General features: G+C 43.4%; 1 protein-coding gene across 7 annotated transcripts in view; it reads right to left on the minus strand.

Moving 5' to 3' along the window:
* Positions 1–257: 257 nt before the first annotated feature.
* NHSL1 (NHS like 1) overlaps positions 258–22,301 on the minus strand; it is a 207,471-nt gene continuing 185,427 nt past the window's right edge. For 4 of the 7 annotated variants that reach the window (XM_068150504.1, XM_068150558.1, XM_068150540.1 and 1 more), the window contains exons 5-8: positions 22,053–22,184; positions 6,726–10,145; positions 6,046–6,175; positions 258–2,553 (exon numbers count right to left, since the gene is read on the minus strand). In XM_068150504.1, coding sequence (XP_068006605.1) covers positions 1,827–2,553; positions 6,046–6,175; positions 6,726–10,145; positions 22,053–22,184 — 4,409 coding nt within the window. In that variant the 3' untranslated portion in view covers positions 258–1,826. The remainder of the gene's footprint in view (positions 2,554–6,045; positions 6,176–6,725; positions 10,146–22,052; positions 22,185–22,301) is intronic. The other 3 variants (XM_068150512.1, XM_068150532.1, XM_068150522.1) reach the window with 3 other exon arrangements.

Below are 22,301 nucleotides of genomic sequence, written 5' to 3' on the forward strand. Positions count from 1 at the left end.
GTAGTAGAGACACTCACAAACAATACTGGAAGAAAGTTTAGGATTCTATTTCAAGTTTTCTAGTTTCAGCACTAAGATGCCAAAATGGGATGGATGTGTACGCATGCTTTAGTTGTCTGTGAAGAGAGTTAGTAAATCTTGTAGTGAAAACTGAGATTAGTAGCTGGATGGATGGTTTATGGCATTCAGCGGGTTGCCATACACTGTGGGACACATCTTTTGAAGGAGATTTTAATCAGCTCAAAAGACAATATGGCAACTGGCAGCCTTTTTCTTTTATTGAAGCAAAGTCACAGCATTTTCATCACTATTCCCCTCTTGTGAAGGGAAGAGTTAAAGAAGGCCCCTGAAATTTACATCGCTAACGAGTAAAGGGTTGAAGAGAGAGATTACAAGCGTATTTCTCTAAAATAAATAATCTACAAAGAGTGCTTTTTCCTCTTCCAAACAGCCTAAAAATGTATAAATTCTAGGGTGAGGAGATCGAAAGGATTTTAACAACTTCCAGTATTTACAAACAGTACAAAAAACCTGCGCACGCCGTCGGACGAGGCAGAGTTCGCCTTAAAACTTAAAAGCTCCATGCCTACCAAGAGCCTAAGACTCCAGCCAATATTTCAGTTTTAATTAATGGTCTCCTTCACGATTGGAAAACCGTTAAATGCTTTTATTATCTGTAAAATGTACAATAAAAACAAACCTTGCTAAATTATTAAGGTTAAAAACAAAAAAAAAAAAGGAGAGAAATACTGCAGGCAAATCGAAAAGGAAAGCAACTGTAACTTATTCTTTGGTAACCAAAAGTTAGCGAGTATTGTGTATTTCAAGTGATGAAAAGTAATCATCTTCCCATTCTGACAAATGGAAGACAGACTTCTGGCAAACTACGACTCCCAAGTCTCAATTTTGAAAGACAGGCTTCACCTACAGCTCCATAGTGCAAGTTCTCAAAGTCAAATTTTGCTTTCTACTTCAGAAACATAATCCTTCCAAACTCTTGGCAGTACGCTGCTTAATTCCTCTCCCACCTCCCTTTCATCTGCTTGCATCCTCCGCACGTATCCAGTTCTTCCAGTTCTCTAAGGGAATACTCTAGTCAAGGAAGCAATTCACTTGGAAATGAGTGTTTCACCAAGTGCCTGTGTGTGGCTGCACAGCAGCCAGTAGTGTGTTACAAAACTTGGCTCCCTTTTTCACATTAACTCCTATTTCATTTTCCCTTAGGAAAAACAAAAAAGTACCCTGGACCAGTTCAGAACTTCAGTGGTGACCTCACTGCTTTAGCAGGACATGCTTCATTGAACACTGAGGCATACTCCAGTAATAAGCCATGTAACCCCAACCCTACTACCTTCTCATAGGTCAGTGTGCCTCGTCACGCCTCACTCTGCTTACAAATGCACTATGCTGCACCACTACAATGCTTTTGAAGCAAACGTCCACCTTGTACCATGGAAGCCTTCCCATTCCTCCTTTTCAGGCTTATACCTAAATTTACTTGCACAATTGCAGTCTCAAGAAAAAGAATAACTTCACACCCCTACAGGCTCTGAGAAAACTCCCTCCCCCACAAGAGGACTTCTAAGGCTTTACACAAAAAGTTCAACTGTTAAACTCTTTAAGCCACAGACCGCTCATTCATAGCAAGTCCTCCCCACCCCAATCCATCCATGCAGAGCTATCATTGCTTTAGCATTTAGACACACACATGCAGTTCATGGAATAAATGCTTAGCAAAGCACACTTGTCCTGGGTCTGGGCTTTCTTCTGGAATCTAGTCCTCCATCATTTTCTAGACTAACATCCAGTGCCTTTAGTCACTGCTTTTAACTTTCTTCAGCTGAAGGGCTTAGATAATTCCTTGAAGCACCTGGCTGAGTCATTAAATCTAGATGGGTTGCATCCAAGGTCTCCTTAGAGCCTGCCTCCTCAGCATATGGAAAGTCATTTACGTCCATTTCATCACTGGCAAACATATCAAGCTGCCTTTCTTGCTGCTCTTCCAAAGTCCTTCGGGCCCTGCCCTCCGACTGTTCCACTGGTTCCCCATCTCCTTCACTGATGACGGTCATAGGGCTGCTCTGGATGCGGTTGCGGACATTGTATTTGCTGCTGGCAGCAGAGGGAGGTGTTCGTGACCGGCCGTACCTAGTGCCAGAAAAGGACATGCTCCTTGGCATCAGGCCCTCACTCTTAGCCCACTCTTCCTGAGCTCGCTTGCTCTTGCTGGGTGAGCAGCTGGCAGGGCTGTCGGAAAGGTCAGGGGAAGAGGCATCTGTCTTTGTCCGGTGGAACCGTGGGTCTGTGTTCTTCAACATCTCTGCTGCAGACATGCGGGAACTGGTGTCACAGCGGCTCCCTTTCTTCAGCAGCAGGGCTTTGAAGTTGTCATTGCTGGTGCTGCTCTTGCGAACGCTTCTCTGAATCGATCCAGCCTGTTTGAGTGTAGCTAAGGTTGGGGAAGCACCAGTGGGAGTTACGGGGGGCGATGGGGAATGGTTGCGGGTACGGTCATCTTCAGAGTCTTTACGGCCGAGGACTTTCCTTTTGGATCTGGGTTCGAAAAACAAACAAAAAAAGAGAGGGCCAAACAAAAAAAAAAAAGAAACTTTAAACCACCCTGAGCTAGAACTCAGCTTAGAAGGATGACAATGAATTAAGCCAAAGCACAGAGAGAGAGAAGGGAGAAGTAACCTAAGTATAAAGCATGAGTAAGAATGCCGCCAAAACTGTACAGGCATTAATGCGGCATTTGCAGTATTAAGCTCAGTTTATTGTTCTTTTTCTGCAAATCTGGAACAATGAAACTACTAAAACTGGCAAATATTGATTTTATTCAGTAAATTTAGTGAATCAGGTTTTCTGAAGTCAGTATTCAACTGCTATGACTACTGCATCATACTCCACACCATGTGTCAGTTAGTTTGGGGACTTGATTAGAAACGTCACCTAGGGTACGTTGGGTTTTGGTTTTGTTTTTCTATCGCATTCAATGTTCCCTGGACAACGAGAACTGCGGGTTTGTGCACCTGCCTTTAGAAGAGGACACTGAAATGCACTACTGCTGAAGTTAAGATGAGGTAAAGGGAGGCATATGTAGCAATTCTGGATTAAGTGATTAAAACAAAAAAGCCCCCCAAACTCCCAACCTGAATATTATTACTGAAATGTAATTTTTTCATCTTCTATTAAGGTGCACAGACAAAATTCTGTTGGTTCTCTGTCACTATGTTGGTGCTCTGTCACTGTGTTCTGTTGGTGCTCTGTCACTACGACCCTTCAACTAAATGAAGGAGAGACCAGCTTCCTGACATGACAGTGATGAAGAGGCATAGTGTTTTTTAAAGTGCAAGGGTAACAAAGAAACAAACAAACAAAAAGAAACCATCATAGAACTGGCACTAAGTGGAAACTGGACTTCTGTTGCCCCATTTTCACATTAGAAATCTTCGAGACGTATTAGATGCCCAGTATCTGTTGGAAAGCTGCTCTGTTTCTTTGCAGGTTAAACAAGAATTAATTCCAAGAGATTATGCAAAAACTAATTTTACATATGCTGTTTTGGCCAAAGTTTCGAGCCAGTCAGCAGACTTGTTACAAGATTATCATGCTATAATTCCATGTTTAATACAGACTGTTCCTCTTATACAGCAGGTTTCTATTTAACATGATCTTTAGCTGTTCCTTTCTCAAAGGCCTTGAGATTTTGCCAAGGAAAGCTCAAATGTCTTCATGCATTGCAGCTGACTCATAATAACCAGAAAACAAAGTAGCAGGATACATCAGCTGAGTAGGTGGCAGCAACGGACGTTACCGGAAACTCTGCCAAGATGGTAGAGTGATCCTGTCTTTCTTAAGTGGTGGAATTTATGCATAGATCACTTTTGATCACCTCCCTCAAAGGCATCTATTTATTTTCAGCTGCTGCTGCCTTCACCTGCCTTTCTGGAAGAAGACTGTAATGCTGACATCCATTCAGTCTGAGGATAAATGGACACCAGAAGATAGCATAGGGATAAAATGATTACTTCGGTAGTGGCAAACGTAAGAACCTTGTCTAGATTCAATTGTGCAGCCAGTACTGTAGACAGCAAACCAATTTGGTGCTTGGATGCTCTGCAAGTCCGTACGTGAATATGTGTGTGCATTAGTGGGAGAAGATTTCCGTTCTTTACAGATACCTATAGGAAGCCAAAACCCTAAACAGTGCAATGCTGGGGTTGTGCTGCTGCCAAAACCCAAATTATATTCCAAATACACAGAAAGCAAAATTCATTTGCAAAGATCTGCAGGGAAAGAATTCACTATCTTGTCTTGAAGCAATTCAGTAAGACTGTGAATGCAGTGCAGAGCAGTCAGTTTGCTGTCAGCATCTAACCAGCTTTTCTCAGCATGTATGAAGTATGGCATAAACTTAACAATGAAATTTGGTTTTGGTGGCTTTTCAGACAGAGGCAGAGTTTATAATCAAGCACAACTGTGACTTAAGATTCTTTTTCCTGTCCTTAACACACATGCCACTAAATTTCTTGTCTTTCTCCAAAGCACATATTTGAGAGTGAGCCAATCACTGAGATAATGCCTTTTAGAATACCAGGGTTGGGGGGCAAAGGGAGGGAACAGAACCAAATGGGGGGTTTTATGAGTTAACAACCCAAAATGGTTGTGGTTCAAGTCTAAAGCCAGCAAAAGCAAGGTCTTAATAACAAATGTGTTAAGCAGTTTTAAATATGCCACATCCAGTTCCATTGTCCATTTCCCCATAAACTCAAGAATTACATACACACAGAGATCCACTCTGTACCTGCGTGCATAATGGAGAGAGGTTACTGGCTAGAATATTCCACTCTAAGAACAGATTTGTCACAGTCCTAGTGAGTGCCACGCAACATGAATGCAAAAGACCATTTTTAGAACAGCTCCTAAGGGGTAACTGTAAGTTACAAAAAGTCAGCATCGTATATGTTACATTTTTGTAACAGGATTGTTTCCAAAACTAGAAACCAGCATTTGCATCCCAAGTGCTGCAGTCTCCCAGCACCCAGCCGTGTTCTCTCAGGCTTTTCCCATCCTTCAGTTCTCCTGATGCAACTCACACAGATAAGCAAACTGACTGTGAATCTACATAAACTTACGTGGGTGCTGCCAAGCTCTTTGTGTGACCACATCAAAGAGCTGACCCCTCTGCATTCTGAAGTAAAAGCCACAAGATGGCACTACCACTACATCGATTCTAGTCTAAAAGCAAGCTCAGTAGTTCAGAGTGGTAATGGTCTTCTGTGTGTACTGTTTAAATGGTGCACATGTTTCATTTGCTGGTTTTAAGCCTTTTTCTTTTTTTCCTTTTTTTTTTTGTTTACTTCTTTTTGTTTTGCTTTGTTTTTTTGGACAACCTCACCATTCATAACAATCTAGCTGCCTATTCAGGATGATTGTGTTTGTCAGGGAAATGAAGAATGTCATTAATAATAGAGCCAGTGCTGCACATTTCATTCATGAACCAGTTGGACACAAAACACCCGACCTCAGGCTGGATTATGGCAAACTATAATCCAGCGTTTGCCATATGTTTTGCCATATGACTGACATGTTGTGTTACTTGCCAGTTTCAGCCACGCTTGCCATGAAGCATTAGCGTTGAGCCTCTGTCCCAAACTGCACCATATAAGCAGCGAAGAGAGTAAAAAAGAGATGAAGAACAACGAGAATGAAAACAAAAAGGTACACAGAAAAAAGCAACAGTAGAGTTAATATGGCAAATTGAGAACAGTACAATAAAGACTAGATGTAACTTCATATTTTAAGGGGCAGGACGTTTATAAAACGATCTACATTGATCTAATTCTTTCAGTTCAGAATGGATTAAATGCATCTGTAAAACAAAACACAAATCTTTTTCATCTATAGCCTTAGCAGAAAGTTCATAAATGCATGCCCTCTGTTAAAGCAATGACTGCTGTAACTGGGTGTTTGGCAAACAAGGTTAATTAATCTTGGAGAGAACTATTGGACCTGACAGTATGAGCAGTGCAAGTTCGGCAGTACCTGTGAATAGCTGCAAAAAGATCCTCGGTAGTCCTTGGTCTTGCTGGTGTTGCCACTCCGTCCATTTCTTCCCCATAACTACTGCTTGGCAGGAATGAACTGTTCGCTGCATTCGATTCAAATACCTCCACTACGAGGAAAGAAGGAACAGTAATTATCAGTCCATAGAGAGAACCCAGCAGCACATAATCCTGAAATCAGCCCTCATTGCCTCTAAGGCAAAGCCTCCAAGAGACTGTGTGAATGCACTCTTGTCATTGTGATTTCAGAGTGATGCTGTGCTTAGGAGGCTGCAGTGCATGAAATGCCAAGGCTTGCTCACTCATAGGGGTGGAGAACAATACTGAAAGAAAATTCTGTATGGTCTCTACTCAAATTGCAAAATCAAAATTAGCCAAACTAAGCAGGTTTTCATGGCATGTTTTAATCCTAGCACAGTTAAATAAACATCATTCTCTTTCCACGTCTGTAATAATGAGAAGTCAGAAAGGAATTAGAAGAAATCCATGAAATATTAATCAGATTCTGCAACTTTATTCAAGCTTTCAGTTGTACCTCACACAAGAGATTCTTCTCTCTACAGAAGCCCACCTGAATGCTAGGATTGCTATTCTCGCTCCCCAGGCTCTCTAAAATAGCTACTGCTGCATCTGAAGAACAGTCAGAGAACACAGACTCACCACTTTCATTTTCTTGAGAGAGGTGCCCATCAGCATTACTGCCACTGTCTTGGCTGCTGCCTGAACTGCTTTCTTCATCAAAAGCAGACTGCTCCTCCTGCCTGGCTTCTTGAACTGGTGATGCAGAAGGCTGTGCCACAAAGGCATTAGCTCCCACTGTCTCAGAGAAGGTGAATCCGGCAGCTCCTCCCTCAGGAACCAGGCTGCCAGAGTCCATCTCGCTGGAACTGAGTCCATCTGTAAGACAATTTCTCGCTCCCTCGCAGTGTGCAAGCACAGCGTCTCTCTTAGTTGGACTTGATGTGCTTCTGACAGTATCTCTCACTTCAGCTATTTTCTCCACTGTAACATCTAATTGCGGAGGTGGTACAACAAGAAACAGTTTGGGTTTCTTTGAAATAGGAGGTGGCTTCTTGCTTGGCAATATGACCTGAGTCTTGTCAGGAGATGCTGGTGATCCCTGAAGTGACATGCCAGAATGGAGGTCTTCACTCTGCACTGAAGACTCAGGTGTGTCTTCAGTAGCTATCCCTAGTGCATCAGCTTCAATGGGCTTGCTTAGACCTACTGCACCTGCAGGCTTTTGATCACTGTCAAGCACAGTTTTATTATCAGGGAGAATGAAAGGAGAACCCCGAGCCAGCACCTGAATTGAGTCTTTAAATGAAGTGCCTTCAGCTTTCACTTCCTCCTCACCTAAGCTGTTACTGAGTCTTAGTGAGAGAGATGGCTTTAGGGAAGACTGTGATGGTGAATTTACAGTACCTTTTTCCTGAGAGGTGGTTTCAGAAGCAGATTCAGGTGATGGTTCACCTTCTGTCACTTTTTTCACAGACCTCAGCTGCACCATTTGCAATGCTTTGGTAGTGACTAAGGGCATTACAGGTCTTGATGCATCTTGCTTGTTGAGTGGCTGTTTCACTGGACTACAGCAAGAATCTTCCAAGTTACGTTTCTTAAAAGAATACTGTGGTTGGATTGTTGCACCTTTCAGTTTGGGATCAAGAGGTGGTGCTGGAGGTGGGACAGCTAATGGCAATGGAGAAGGAGAAGGAATAGGGGAAGAGAACGAATTGGCAGAAGCTTCTTGTGGAAGCCATGGGACAGTCTGGGCAAAGGAAGACTTAACATCAGCTTCTGGGGGAGGAGGAGGGAATGTGGGAGAGGATGGCAATGGTAATAGATCCATGACTTCTGCAGCAGGAGGAAGGGGAGGGGGAAGAGAAAGCTCAGGACAATGTGATGGAGGCGTTGGAAGAGGAGGTGGTGGAGGAGGTGCACCAGAATCTGGAGGAGAATTCAGTGTGGGGTCCAACTTCTTCACACTCACACTCCCTTCAGTAGATGTATTTGAAGAAAGAGAAGTAGAGGATGAAGACATGGAGACTGAAGACAAAAGGGAAGATTTCCTTTCAGGCACTTTAGGCTTTGGCTTAGATTTGCCAGTTCCTGATGATGAAGATTTTAAAAATACAGGCACTGGAGTAAGAGCAGTGGGTGTGTTGGACTGGCTGGAGTACCCACTCGACGGAGATGTGACTCGGTGGGATTTCTCTGGCGAAGTGCTCTTTGGTTTGGCCAGTTCACTGGGCACTTGCTGCACTGAAGCCCTTGAGCCATCACTGAAGTGGCTGATGCTGTAATCGCTGAGAGCAGATGATGTGCTGGCAGAATGGGTCACTGGTGACTTCATCTGGTCGTCTCCCACTGCAGCATAGTCACTGTAGTAACCCCACTGGTCAGCATATTCTGACTTGATGCTACTTGTTTCGCTCTGAGATGGAGTGACTGTGCAGATGGAGTACAGGTTTGGAGCAGTGGTGGACATCATGCTGCTGCTTGCACTGACTGAGCTTTGGCTGCGGGATCGCAACACCCAGGGATCCTCATAATCACTGCTGGGGCTCTGGGAAGGGGAGCTGCCATTTTTGCACTTCAGATTCAACTGCAGAGAATGCTGGAGGGTGGCAATGAGAGTTTCATCAAGCACCTGTCCATTAGATGGAGCTTTTTTCTTGGGCATCCTTCTAAGTGAGTCTGTTCTGGATGGTGGCAAAGGAGGCTTCTTTGCCTTTTTCAGAGAGATGTTTCTTGCAAGGGATTTGTCACCTTGGCCTGACTGGTCATCCTGATATCTCTTCTCCTTTCCTTCAAAGACATTTATCACACTGTCTCTGGCATTCCCAAACCCATTAGTACTATTGCATGGCACGTCTGACTTCAGCCCAGAGTCCATATGCATGGAGCTGTAATAACCATCATGGTCCACAGAATGCAGAGAAGTAGAATCGTCCCTGACCAAAGTCCTCTCCAGGCTGCTGCTGCTCAGGTTGCTACCAGGAGTGGCGCAGCCTGGTGCGGTACAAACTGCCTTGAGTAAAGGAGTCTCACTGTTTTCTGCAGACTTGTACAGCCAGTGCTCTGTGCTGTTCACTGCTGCTTGTGCTTGCTCCCCTGAATAGCTAGATTCACTTCTACCATCACTGTCCTGGGAAGAGTTTGGTAAAGCAACATTATTCCTACAGCTGTAGCTCGTGCTCTGAGACCCAGCCTCTGCATTTCCAGAAGTGCTAAGAGACACAGCAGAGTCACCAAGAGAAAGCATCATGGCAGTGTTAGATGGGATGGTATCTGAAGTCTGTGAGTGACGTGTGGAGCTACTCTCACTCCAGTTACCACTGGAAGAATGGTGATCTTCTTTCCCACTTACCGCACTGCTGGCAACAGGGTTGTCTCTTGGCTTTGGGTAGGCAGTGGAGTTGGTAATTTTACTATCCAATGGCCCAACACTCTGGGCTGTGTGAATAACAATAACTTCTGAGGAGGATGACAGCGTTGCATTGGGTATGACGCTCGTTGAGTAGGTGGCATGAGGAGAGACAACACATGCTGGGCTTGCAGATTTTTCACTATCGCAGCTTTTTACCTCTTGAGACTTTGGCCTCAACAGGACTCCTGGTGTGGGATTATTCCTCAGATGCACAGCACTATCATCCACTTGCAACTTACTTATCTGTTGAGGTAAAGTGCCAGCGATGTCTTCTGTCTGCCTAGAGCTGCTCTGTGTCTGCTCTAGGGACTGCAGTGAGACCCTCGCACCAGCCCGTGGCAAGCTGTGGAAACCTATGTCGCTGTTTTGGCGAGAGGAAAATATAACTGCAGCAGAATCACTCATCACTGACATGTTTCCAGAGGAGCTGGAGAACTGAGACATCTGGGCCGCAATGCCTTGTCCTTTCTGTGCTCGTATTCTTCTCATTGAAGGAGGCACAACTTTAACTTCCTCCGTCTGGCAGCTGGTGTCCTTGGTTTCGGAGCGCTGCATGGCAGAGCGATAGCTGTCCAGTCTCCCTAGCGTGGAGCAGTGATCTGGGACATACATTGAATGCCCTCGGAAATCACCTTGGCCAGCGCCAACTGCTGGAGTCAAAATAACATCATTATTTCTTGAAGCACAAGTTCACATTTATATTCTTATTCATTTAAAAACAAAACACACCAGCAAACTGTTTGATCCCAAGCTCCTGCAGGTTATGCCTTCTGAGAACGAATCTGCAACAATGGATTTTGCACAGGCACTCTGTGTTTTCTGCATCTCTTCCCTTTTTCCTTATTACCATGAGCCCTCTACTTACAGGTTTTTCTGCATTCCTGCTGCAGATTTGACACATGAAATCCTCTATTTATGACATGGCAATAATTTCCATAGTAATCAGTTATGTCAGAAACCAAGTAGCACTGTTTGACTTCCAGTAGGAAAAGCAGCAGGAACAGACAAAAGCCTAAGCAACGTGAAGTGCGTTTCCATGCTGATGCCTCATGCAATAAAGAAAAGGGGAAGGAAATTTGGAGACTAATGTGAATAATCAGATCTGCTTTTTGAAAGCATTACACCTCACACACACAAAATTTCAGAAGACCTGGACTGCAGGTCTCCATGTCTTGCAGTTCATATGAAAGGAGGGTAACACACTGAAGCATGCATTGTTTTACCACAAATAATATGATACCATTTATACAAAGACATTATCCAACAATGCAAAGAAATCCATTAAATAACATTTCTCCATACAACTAGTTTTGATTTATCGTAAAGGAAAAGCTCTTAAGAAGTGGGGGAAAAGGCACAGCTAGTACTCAGCACTGTCAGGAAACAGAAAATAACTGTACTTTAAAAAAAAAAAAGAAGTAGTAGTAATAACAATAATATATTGGCATTAAAAGAAACCAACAAACCTTCGAGGACAAAGGAAAACCAGTTGTAGTTCAAAATACAGTTATCACTGGGTCCACATAAAGGACTCGAGGGTTCTGTTAAACTTACATGTTTATTGGTAGCTGCCTTTTAAAATCACAAACCAGAGCACTGGTTTAAAATTGGTCTGTGTAAAGCTGTTGCTTTGCAGTTCGGTTGCATGACTGTATAAATAGCAGACACGAGAGGCAGGCGTGCTGCTGGAGATGCTCCTAAGGATGCTGCATATGTCACTGCGGGGGAAATCGGTTATTTCAAGTCTCCGCCTTAGCTAGTCTCAGGAGTGATGAAGCAGCATGCCCGATGGGACTGTTCTCCTTTCATATTTACTATATGGAACTGGATCAGGACGAGAGGTATTCTCATCATGCAGCTTTAAACACCACTTAAAGGATATTTAATTATCCTTATTCTTGGCAGGCAAAAGAGGCATTTAGGAGAAGGAAAAGAGAGCTCTGAAAAGGCTACAGTGAATGCAGCACACACAAAAAGATTGTTTGCTTCTTTTCCCCAGGCACTTAAGTAGCCTTTTACCGGCTTGAAGCCTATTTGGTTTGCTTTGTGTAGATTCTCTTCCTCTCACTAAAACCTAGCCTCTTTCTGCTTCTGGTAGAGGTTTGCAGCAAAGCTAGATACTTGGATGCTGGCAAACATCTTGGATAATCTGAGATGCTATCAGAACAGATGGACTCCTGCAGCCAACCAAGAGAGGCATTTGCATATTCTGCACACAGTTATTAAGAACTGTACAGTAAGAAAAATAATTTCATTTCATTTTCCATGTATGTTTTTTCTGTGGATCAATGTCCCCTTTTTGATGAGAGAAAAACATCAGAGCAGGTGTTACAAATGTTTCTGGAACCATGACATCACTGATGATGACTGAGAGCTAATTAAAAATATCCAGTAATAAGAATGTGTGTACCACATCTTACAAATACCAGAGGAACGGGGTGTTTTTCTTCTTTCTGCCACTATGAAATACACACACACATACACACACACAGGAGACAGAAGGATGGGGCTGGTGAACAAAGCTGTCAGCACTACAGCAAGCATCTAACACTGTCACATACTGACCTGTGGCTGAGAGCACCTCATCTCAGTATGCAGCATGTTTGTATTCACCAAGGAAGCTAAATACACTCCGCTTCACAAGCAGCATGACACAGATCCACGGTTTATGCCTAAGAGCTTACTGCTAGCGAAGGAAAATGGCAAAGCAGAACAGCACCGGACCTGCTGACTTCCCCTTTCCTCCTTCCAAAATCAGGCGTGACAGACACACTACTGGGACATGCTGCTTATGGCAAATGCAGAGCGATGTGTGAAAGACAAACCTTGGTGCTACATCTGCACTACTGAAAAGAGGCCAAGGAGGGCTGTAGCAAAATGGCTGAGGAAGAGCTCTTTCCCTGTCCCCTGGCACCCATGCCAAGATGTAGCCCGGGGGACCACTGCTTGGCCCAGGCCAGAGCAGTACCAGAGAAGCACACTAACAAGAGGGCAGCATCAACAACCACAGGATGCTGCTGGGCATCAGTGCTAATCCTGTGTTTGCTACTAGAAGTTAACTTAGGGTCCGGTCTAATATGCTCATGAGTGGAACATCTCCCTTATGAGGAAAGGCTGAGGGAACTGGGCTCTTTAGCTTTGATAAGAGGAGACTAAGAGGTGACTTCAGTGTTTACAAATATATGAAGGGCAAGTGTCGTGAAGATAAGAGCCAGGCTCTTCTCAATGATGTCCAATGATAGGACACGGGGCAACGGGTGCAAGCTGGAGCATAGGAGGTTCCGTGTAAACATAAGGAAAACTTTTCCACTGTGAGGATGACAGAGCCCTGGAACAAGATGCCCAGAGATGCTGAGGAGTCTCTATTAAGGGGTGCTCCAAACCCCCCTTCCCCCACCTCCATCAGCAGAAATTTGATTGGGGAAAGACAAAGGCATGAAATTGCCTTCCCCTTCCCCTGGAGACAGGTAAATGGCTCCCATTCCTCTTGCCTGGGTGGAGGTCCGTCACACATATTTATCAGTGGGGGAAGTCCACTGGGTTTGGGAACTATGAGTAGCATTGTGCTTCGTGCCCAGTATACATTGGCCCTGGACACATTGTCTAGGAACACCTTCAATAGGGTGACCAGAAAGCCGTCAGGATTCCCGCTCTCATTTTGCTCGCTCCCATTTTGGCTCATCTTGGACTTGCTCTGCTTTCATGGCAAAATTGGAGAAACCAGCACTTGGACCTGGCTTCTCCCTGGACCTGCCTGCTGCTGGAGTGACCCTGACTGCCGTGAAACTGTGGCTTGATCACACTGTTCAGACAGTGCCACTGCAGAAGTTTCCCCTCATGACAGCCACGTCTACAGACACTTGATTCTGGCGGGTCCCTTTTCCTTTGGACTTGTGCCACATTATCCACAAATCAATTATAAAACCTGCAGCTCTGGAGCCTGCCACTGAAGAAAGACCTAGGGACCATTGCCAAATTCCTGCTCCATCCCTGTGAGTACAACCTGGTGCCCTCATCAGCTTTCCCTGAGGTTCCTGGCTTGCCTCTGATTTTATAAGTGGGGCAAAGCTATTTTGGGGTTTAGCCTTTTCCATTTCCTGAAGTCTCTAAATTGTACTACAGTTGCCCATGAGCATCCTGGTAGAATTCACAAGCAAATAGAACCTGTAAATAATTTAGTAAGTTTTACACATCATTTTTGGGTGGGATTTCTGGCAAAAATAAAAATCACTATGTTTTTGTAATTCCCACCTCGTTCACTTAATCCCAATCAAATCAGTCTCCTTCTCTCCCACCAGGATGCATTCCTGTGTGCCCTACTCTAGGTGATCCTGCTCTGGTGGGGGGGTTGGACTAGATGATCTTTCAAGGTCCCTTTCAACCCCTAACATGCTGTGCTTCTGTGAAATTGATTCAACAGCAGTAAGCCTTTACAATCTTGAAAATGCAGGGGAGCCCATCAGGGGCACATCTCTACCAGTGAGAAGCCTCTAGTAGTTAGAATGAGTCAGATCCCAAACAAACACAGGGTTCAGAAGGGGCAAGACAGCCTAGTCTCAGAAGTATAAAGTACAGGGCTACATCCTTCGATCATTATGGGACTTTTCACAGCAGTTTCCATCACAAGAGCACAACATTGAGGTTTTATGTAATTTTTTGTAGAAATGGATTATATTCTGAAATTACTTCAGCTTTGGTTTTACATCTATGCAGCATCTTAAGCAAAAGCTGTGAGGATTTACTTGTCCTTTATAATACAGAGATTGCTCTTTTTACAGTTCCATTTCCTGAACAGGAACAACAGAAATCTGCAGGGAAAATGGTTCAAAAAAACCTCCAAACAATGACCAAAGAAACATTTAAGACTCAGGTATTCTCTTAAAATGTTGTGGGCTTTAAGACTGTGATGGAATTCAGAGGAGGGTAATGAGGAGTGTTTTGTTTGCTATTTACAAACGCACTGCAAATGCACAAAAAAACAAACCACCTTTGCTGATACTGCAACTAGTTGACAAAATCCATAGCTAAGGGCCAGCTCAAACCTTCAATTGATTATTTATTACACTGTCTCTCTCAGAAAGCCTCTACTCAAATAGCAGCCAGAAGTTCCAGGATTTCTGCAACACCACAATACTGGATATTGTGAGGAGAAAGTTCTCCAAGGAGAGAGTCATTCATCATTGGAATGGGCTGCCCAGGGAGGTGGTGGAGTCACCATCCCTGGAGGTGCTCAAGAGGAGATTGGACGTGGCACTTGGTGCCATGGTCTAGTCATGAAGTCTGTGGTGACAGGTTGGACTCGATGATCTTTGAGGTCACTTCCAACCTTAGTGATACTGTGATATTAATCAGAGCTTCTAAAGAATACCACTTGCAAGTCCATCTAGTTGCAGGAGTGATCTTCAGGCAGATAGCAGAGAAAAATGTTGCAGAACTGGACATTAGGTTACAAATGCTGAATGTTAGGAAGTCAGAAGGGGCTGCAGTTTGGTGGTATGATAAACGTGCTGAAAGTAATTAATAATTGCAGACAGTGCTATGTTCACCACAGGAGACCAGTAACTATACCCCTTTCTTGATTAGCCTAAGCTGAAAATACCTCTTAGGGCAAATGCTCTTTCCTAACACACAGTGTAGGCTCCAGAAGCAAAACACCCACTAGCTGGAACAAACAAAATATGCAGAATATTTTAACATTTCTTGCATGGAAACACAGGGAAGAGGTTCAAATGCATGCCTTAGCTCCAAGCACTTGATCCAAGATAGACCTATACAGGTTACACTAGTTTTCCCTGACTCCAGCAGTCATTGGTGTTGCTCATTAGAGATGACAGGCACTGAGAGTGACTGAAGATCTGATGGGAAAAAAAGAAAGCATCTGCATCTAATTCCTAGGGCCAGATAATAGCTACTAAAAGACTCCATATCTCCTTGTGATTCTGGCTGATCGGGTGGCACCAGTAACTCACTACAGAGAATCAGCAGAAAGGTCCTCTGCACTGAAATGCGTGCAGATAACTGAGGATTGGAGAGGATAGCACAAAGAATGTGCTTGTTTCAACTAGTACATAGAAGTAATCACTCTTCCCAAACTTCTTTTGACTAATCATTTCTGCTATAAGCACTTGTCTCTTGTGCCCCAGGCACATTCCTGAAGTTTGCTGCTCTCATCTTCTCATGCCCCACCTAGCAATCTTCCTCTAAACCTGGTGACCTGGCCAAGTCACCACACAGGCACCACAACTTCCACCACTAAAAAAGAAAACACCCTTGGAGATTCTTAATCTATTTTACCCTAGCAATTAAATACCAAATGATTTTTAATAGACATTCAACAAGAAATAGACAAGTACATCTGGCTTATGGTAGTTTTAAGGAATTTTCACTGTGCTCCATGAAACATCTGTAATCTCTCTCAAGGGGAAGAAAAATATCGCAGAGAATCTTGCAATACTTTCAGTCCTGACAGCTAAAACAATATCCTGATTCCTTGCCTATGTTAGTGACACCCTGAAAGGGAGAACTTTGATGGAAATGTAGGGAATTTAAGTTTTCTTGAATCTGTTAATTTCACTAACTGAACAGCCTCTGGTAAAAAAATATATTCCTGGCATCTCTGTCTTTCATCCCCCATTATCAAAAAGCAGATCATACCTGTTTTCTAACACTCTTGATTTCTGGATTAATAGTGCTGGAAACAGTGTTGAGAAAGTACACCTTTAAAACCAGTATTAGTTAACAGGCACAGCAGCTCTGGAAGAGAGATACTCTGTTCAAGGACTTTTAAAGCTCCTTACTGAAGCAAGTACAGAACACCAGCCTGAACAGCTAGGTATTTGCATGGTATTTCTGTAGGCCCACAGCACAGCTGTGACTCTTCCTAGCTGTGGGACCTCTATCTTGAGTGACTGCAAGTGCTGAAGCAACAACTTGGAAAATAATATCCCTTAAGAGGAGTCTTCAACGGAACAGTGAGACTCTGAAATAGGTAGCCCAGAGAGGCTGTGGATGCCTCTTCCACAGAGGTGTTCAAGGCCATATTAGATGAAGCAAATCTAGTAGAGAGGCATCCCTGCCCATGGCAGGGAGGTAGAAATACATGATCTCTAAGGTCCCTTCTAAACCAAGCCATTCTATGATTGATGATAAAGACTTATGTGCCCCCATGATGCTGAGATAGAACTGTTTCCTCTAATGCACCAACAAAGGGTCTATGTTGTGCCACAAGAAATCACACAAGGGACTAATAATTCAGGTGTCAGTCATATTCATCCTGATGACTGACAGGAGGGCCTAGGAGTGACAATTCATTGTGAGCTACTGAAAATGTGAGGCAGGGAAATAAGTGGAAGAAAAGCATATGAGGTCATTCTGACCCTCTGAACTCTCTTGTTAGGAAGAAAAAAAAGAAGTACAAGGGGTGGGAAAACTGAACCACCAAGCCATTAAGACCCTGAATTGCACCTTAAGGTGGACAAAAAACGTTTTGAGATAGCTCAAGGGAAGCACACACAAAGCATAGCATTAAAAGACAGGTTTTGAAAATGTGAAGAAAGAGACTTTGATTAAAGAAAAACAGCATGCCTGGCACAAGACCAAATCAAAAGGTGGAAACCTTGAAGATGGCTTCCTCTCCCCTGTTTTGGTGAGGTTATGTTTAATTGGAAGATGTGTTGTGGCAGAACCAATTCTCAGGTCTGGGAACTGCTCCTCCTGCAAAACAGGGGAGTGTGGGACACCAGAAGCTGTTCATTGGTGCCTGGGACTGCACTGGTGCAGAGCTCCAAAGAAACATTCATAGCCAGGTAACTTGGTACCTTCAGAAAAAGAAAGTTAGTCTGAGCCAGACATAGAGCACTGACACAGAGAAGGGACCCTCCTAATGCCTTTATTTCATCTAGAGAATTGGAACACATGAAACTGAAGGTAACCAAGAGACAAGAAATGAGCATGGCCTGCAACAGGTTCTCCCAGAGAGATGCTCATCTATACCGAACTTGTTTGGGAATCATCTTCTTCATGAGGGAAGAATAGCAGTTTGCATATAAGGTGCTGTCTGAAGAAGACAGCTAGAGGTGATGGATAACGGCAACACAGAGCAGAGAAACTGAATGCGCAGAAGTGTGAAGAAAAACATCATCTCAAAGTTTCTTGCCCTTTCTGCACTCTTGATCCAACATTAACTCCTTTAAATATATATATATAAAATATTAATGTTCTGTAAGACAATGAAGGTAATTGAAAGTTAAGCAAAACTAATTTTGCATTGCTGTGCTTGGCAGAGAGGAATGCTTTGCTTTCTTGTCTTACTTCAGTGTTGTTCTGCTGAATAGTACTGAGTGGGTCCTGCTGTTGAAAGAATGACTACTTAGAAAATAACTGGCATCTCTCAACTAGTGGGCATCTCATATTTTTCTTCTGTCTCAAAGTACTATCTATGACACTGCATTTAATTTACACAGCATTTTTAGTGCAGAAGTTTCCAGTCTGTGCAGAGACTGGTTCCTTGCTGGAAGACACCTGCGAAAACACAGCAGTATTACAATGCTCAGAAGTAGCAATGTTTAAAGATACTTTCAGCACACGCTTCAAGGGTGCAGTTAAGGATCTCTGTTGGTACATTTGTCTAAATTCTATGAGGGTACTGCAGGCACTGAGCTCAGGCCAGCAATCTGCACAAGCTCTCTCCTCTGTCTGGTATTTTTTATTCCAAAGCAGTCAAGGGAGAACCCCATCAGTTTGGTGTAGCAGAAGCTCTTCCATGAAATGAAAATAGTTCAAACTTGGTTGAAGCTTTGAGGTTCTCTCAAGTTTCTGCTTCTTTTGAAGGACAAACAAGGGGTAACAAGAATCTGCTGTATGTGTTGGTTATTCAGCCTGTGCACAGCAACTCTGGTGTACCAAGGGATTTTAATCTTTGTGTAAATATTACAGCCATTCAGCTTTAGGGGAGAAACAAAGAGATTTATTCAGCTGAAACCACAGGGAGAATGTCAATAGGCACAATGCAATTGCTTGATTTGGATTTTAGTCCGAATCCTTCTTCTGATCAAATGAACTGTGGAATGTTTTAAAACAACTTGTTATTTATTTTGGGACAGTGTAAGAGAAATAGGAATGGACAAGTACAGAAATATTTGGGGAGTGTCAGAGGAGAAAAGGCAAAGAGAGTACTGAACAAGGATGGGGGAGATTTAATTTATTCCCAGCCTTGCCAGCTGCCTGCTGGGTGACTCCAGCTAAGTCATGGTTTCCCCATCTATGAGATGAAGATACTGATAACTTCTCTCTTTTAAACTGCACTTTGTTTCTAGTGAGGGAAAGCAATATGCTAACAGGATGGAGAGTTCCATTAGAGAGTCTTCCTGGCATACATTTTGCTGTGTAGATGACATAAAACCACCACGGAAGTAACGAGAAGCTCCTCAAACAACTTCCACTGTAGGGCAGATGGCTGAACCTCTACTTGCCTGCCAGTTGTCGGGCAGTGAACCCTCCAGGGCAGAGCTCCTACACTGAGGTACTGCCATCCCTGAAATTTCTGCAACTTAGATTAGGAGCCAAGGAAAATCTTCAAGCAATGCAACATGAAACATGCTCAGCACAGAGGTGAAAGACTGAAATCAAGACCATAAAACCTGTCACCCTTAGCAAACAGGCTGGCAAAAGACACAAACCTCTTTTAAGGCAGTAATTGAAGAAATTCTCAGTTAATGCCACTAGGAAAACTACAGCTGATGCTTTCAATCATTAAACATCTGTCTGAAGGCCTCACAAACATTACCACAAAGTTCTGGAAAGTCTGCTGGCAATAAGCATTGTTCACACATCCACCTGAGTAACAAGTTACCTGTTTCAAAAGCCATGTGCCTGAAAAAGCATGGAGAACCCCAACAAGAGACAAATGGCAGTGTGGAACAAAACCTTCTATGTCACTCTGCTTTTCTCTGCTACCTGCCTCAGGGTAGGTCATCAAGTGTCAAAGATAATCCCTACCAAAACCAATGTCCATGGTATGTGTGCCATTTTCAGAATACCACAGAAGACTAAGACCACTGTAATAACATTGAAAATGAACAATTTAAGTCATGTTCAGTTTTGCATTTAAGCAGCACAAGTACTTTTAAGGAGCACGAGGCATTTCATCTAAGCTCTAGACAAAAGAGCAAAGCAGTTCAGTTTGAAATGGAAAAACAGCTCTAGAACAGATGAGAGAGGAAGAAGGCTGTTTCTGCTATTCCTCAAACTAGCTGTAAACACGGCACCTGAGGGATTATCCTCAGAGAGATTTAAAACAGAAGGGAATCTTGTTGAGAATAATTTAATATTAAGTTTTATGTAGCTTTGTTTCCAGCTTTGATCTTCATTTGGTAAGAACAAATCTACTTTATTTAAACTCTCAAGCTTGCTTATACCTGACTGCAGGTCTGATGAATGTGCTGTTCTCTCTCAGGAAATAAATTCAGATTTTGAACTCCAGGAGCATCTCTTGGTCTGGACATTGTCTCCTGTCAGGTGGTAAGGCCCACTACACACAGTGAAGAGGGAGGAAGGGAATCCACACTATGAGGAGCTCCCTACAGCAGGCATAAAACAGCACCCATCTCCCAAGAAGAGGTGGACAGACACCTGTGAAACTTGGACAAATCTCAGAGCAGCAGTTAGAAATCAAATCCTTATGGGGGACCCAAAGGTGGCAACATTTAAAGCTGCCTAACTTCAGCCATCCTAGCAGAGTTAGAAAAATGGAGTTTCTTTCTTGAAGCAGAGGATCCCATGGCAGGGCAGTTTCATTACAGATGTCAAAGGAGCACAGGTCTACTCACAAACCACTTTCCATACACTTGCTTCTTACTTTCTCTACACTGGGCCCTCTAGTTCACTTCAAACTGACTCACACACATATTTTTGCTCCTGTTACTGAAAAATCTAGACCAACCACCAAGAATTAAAACACCATTAAAAAAGAAAGAGATGCAAGATGCAAGGCAGTAAAACTTACTTGAAATCATCAATATGAGATGATTCCACATGTAAAACACCTAAAATTATGCTCTGCCACACTACTTTAAAAGACACTCTTCCTCTACTGCCAAAAAAAAAAAACTAGAGAGGGAGTGTAATTTTACCTGGAAAGTTATATTCTTTTTTTTTTAAATAAGTAAGAATAACCAGTTAAAGAGTTCTGCAAAAGTGCCTGAAAGGTCTGCCAAAATACAGACTACTTCATCAGCTTTGAGTATCATGTACAGTACCAACTATGAAAGGATAGCCAAAGGTACTGTAAATGAGACTGAGTAGGAATTTTTCCTTTGGAATATATGCAATAGCTGATGAGCCCTTGCAAGTTGCTTCCAATCAAATAACATTTATTCTTAAGGAATCACCAATTAGAGCTAAATTAAGCTGGAAAATTTACATGTTTTTCACTGTTGATGCAACTCTTGGCAGATCCAAGAAGGCATCCATGAGTAATTGTTTGCAAGCCAGCATGTCTGCCCACTTCAGTTTTCTTTCAATGAACATCATAGAATCATAGAACTGTTAGGGTTGGAAGGGACCTCAAGGATCATCTAGTTCAAAACCCCTGACATGGGGCAGGGACACCTCACACTAGAGCAGGTTGCTCAGAGCCACATCCAGCCTGGCCTTAAAAACCTCCAAGGATGTGGTTTCTACCACCTCCCTGGGCAACCTGTTCCAGTGTTACAGCACCCTCACGGTGAAGAATTTCTTCCTAACATCCAATCTGAATCTACCCATTTCTAGTTTTGCACCATCCCTCTTAGTCCTATCATTACCTGACACTCTAAAAAGTTGCCCACCAGCTTTCCTGTAGGCCCCCTTGAGATACTGGAAGGACACCAATAAGGTCTTCTCAGAGCCTTCTCTTCTCCAGACTGAATAGTCCCAACTCTCTCAGTTGGGGTGCTCCAGCCCTCTCATCATCCTCATGGCCCTCCTCTGTACACGTTCCAGCACGTCCAGATCCTTCCTGTAATAGGGGCTCCAGAACTGGCTGCAGTACTTCAGGTGGGGTCTCACCAGAGAAGAGTAGAGGGGGAGAATGACCTCCCTCGACCTGCTCGCTGTGCTTCTCTTGATGCAGCCCAGGATGTGATTTGCTTTCTGGGCTGCAAGTGCACACTGCTGGCTCAGGTTGAGCTTCTCATCCACCAGCACCCCCAAGTCCTTTTCTTCAGGGCTGCTCTCAAGCCAGTCACTGCCCAGCCTCTGTTGGTGCTTGGGATTGCTGGGGGAAAAGCCCAAATAACCAAGAAAACATTAAGGAACAGAAACCTTACATCCCTGCAGATTTCCATTGTACCAGTACATCATTTTCCAAATACCCTGCCCTGTGCTCCCTTCAATAGATGGAATTCAGATAAAAGGTCCTAATTTCCCTTGCCACTTTGTGCATCAGAGGCACACACGTTTGGAACCATAATAGGCTATCAGACTGTATTGGTTTCATGAGCACTGGTAATGTCATTAGTCAAGTAATGATAAGCAGTGACAATGAACAGTGGATGGAATACAGTTCTGATGAGCCATACCTAGCTCCTTTTGTATGTTGTCAGGGATTCCTGTAATAGTCTTTCTCCTTTTGACTTTCTTCGGCCGTCTTACCACCGTGTCTGTGTAAATTAGAGACCGCCGAATGCTGGCTTGGCGGTCGAAATTCTCCCCTAATACATGATAGAACAAGCAAAGCAACATTACTTCCAAGCATGCTGACATCATGCACTTTCTTCCACTCACATTGTTGTAGAAATGGAAAAAAAGGCATTAACAAATGATGTTAG

Source organism: Melanerpes formicivorus, unplaced genomic scaffold (assembly GCF_026170545.1).
Source record: "Melanerpes formicivorus ecotype bairdi unplaced genomic scaffold, bMelFor1.0.p_v2 SCAF_2, whole genome shotgun sequence".
Lineage (NCBI taxonomy): Eukaryota > Metazoa > Chordata > Aves > Piciformes > Picidae > Melanerpes > Melanerpes formicivorus.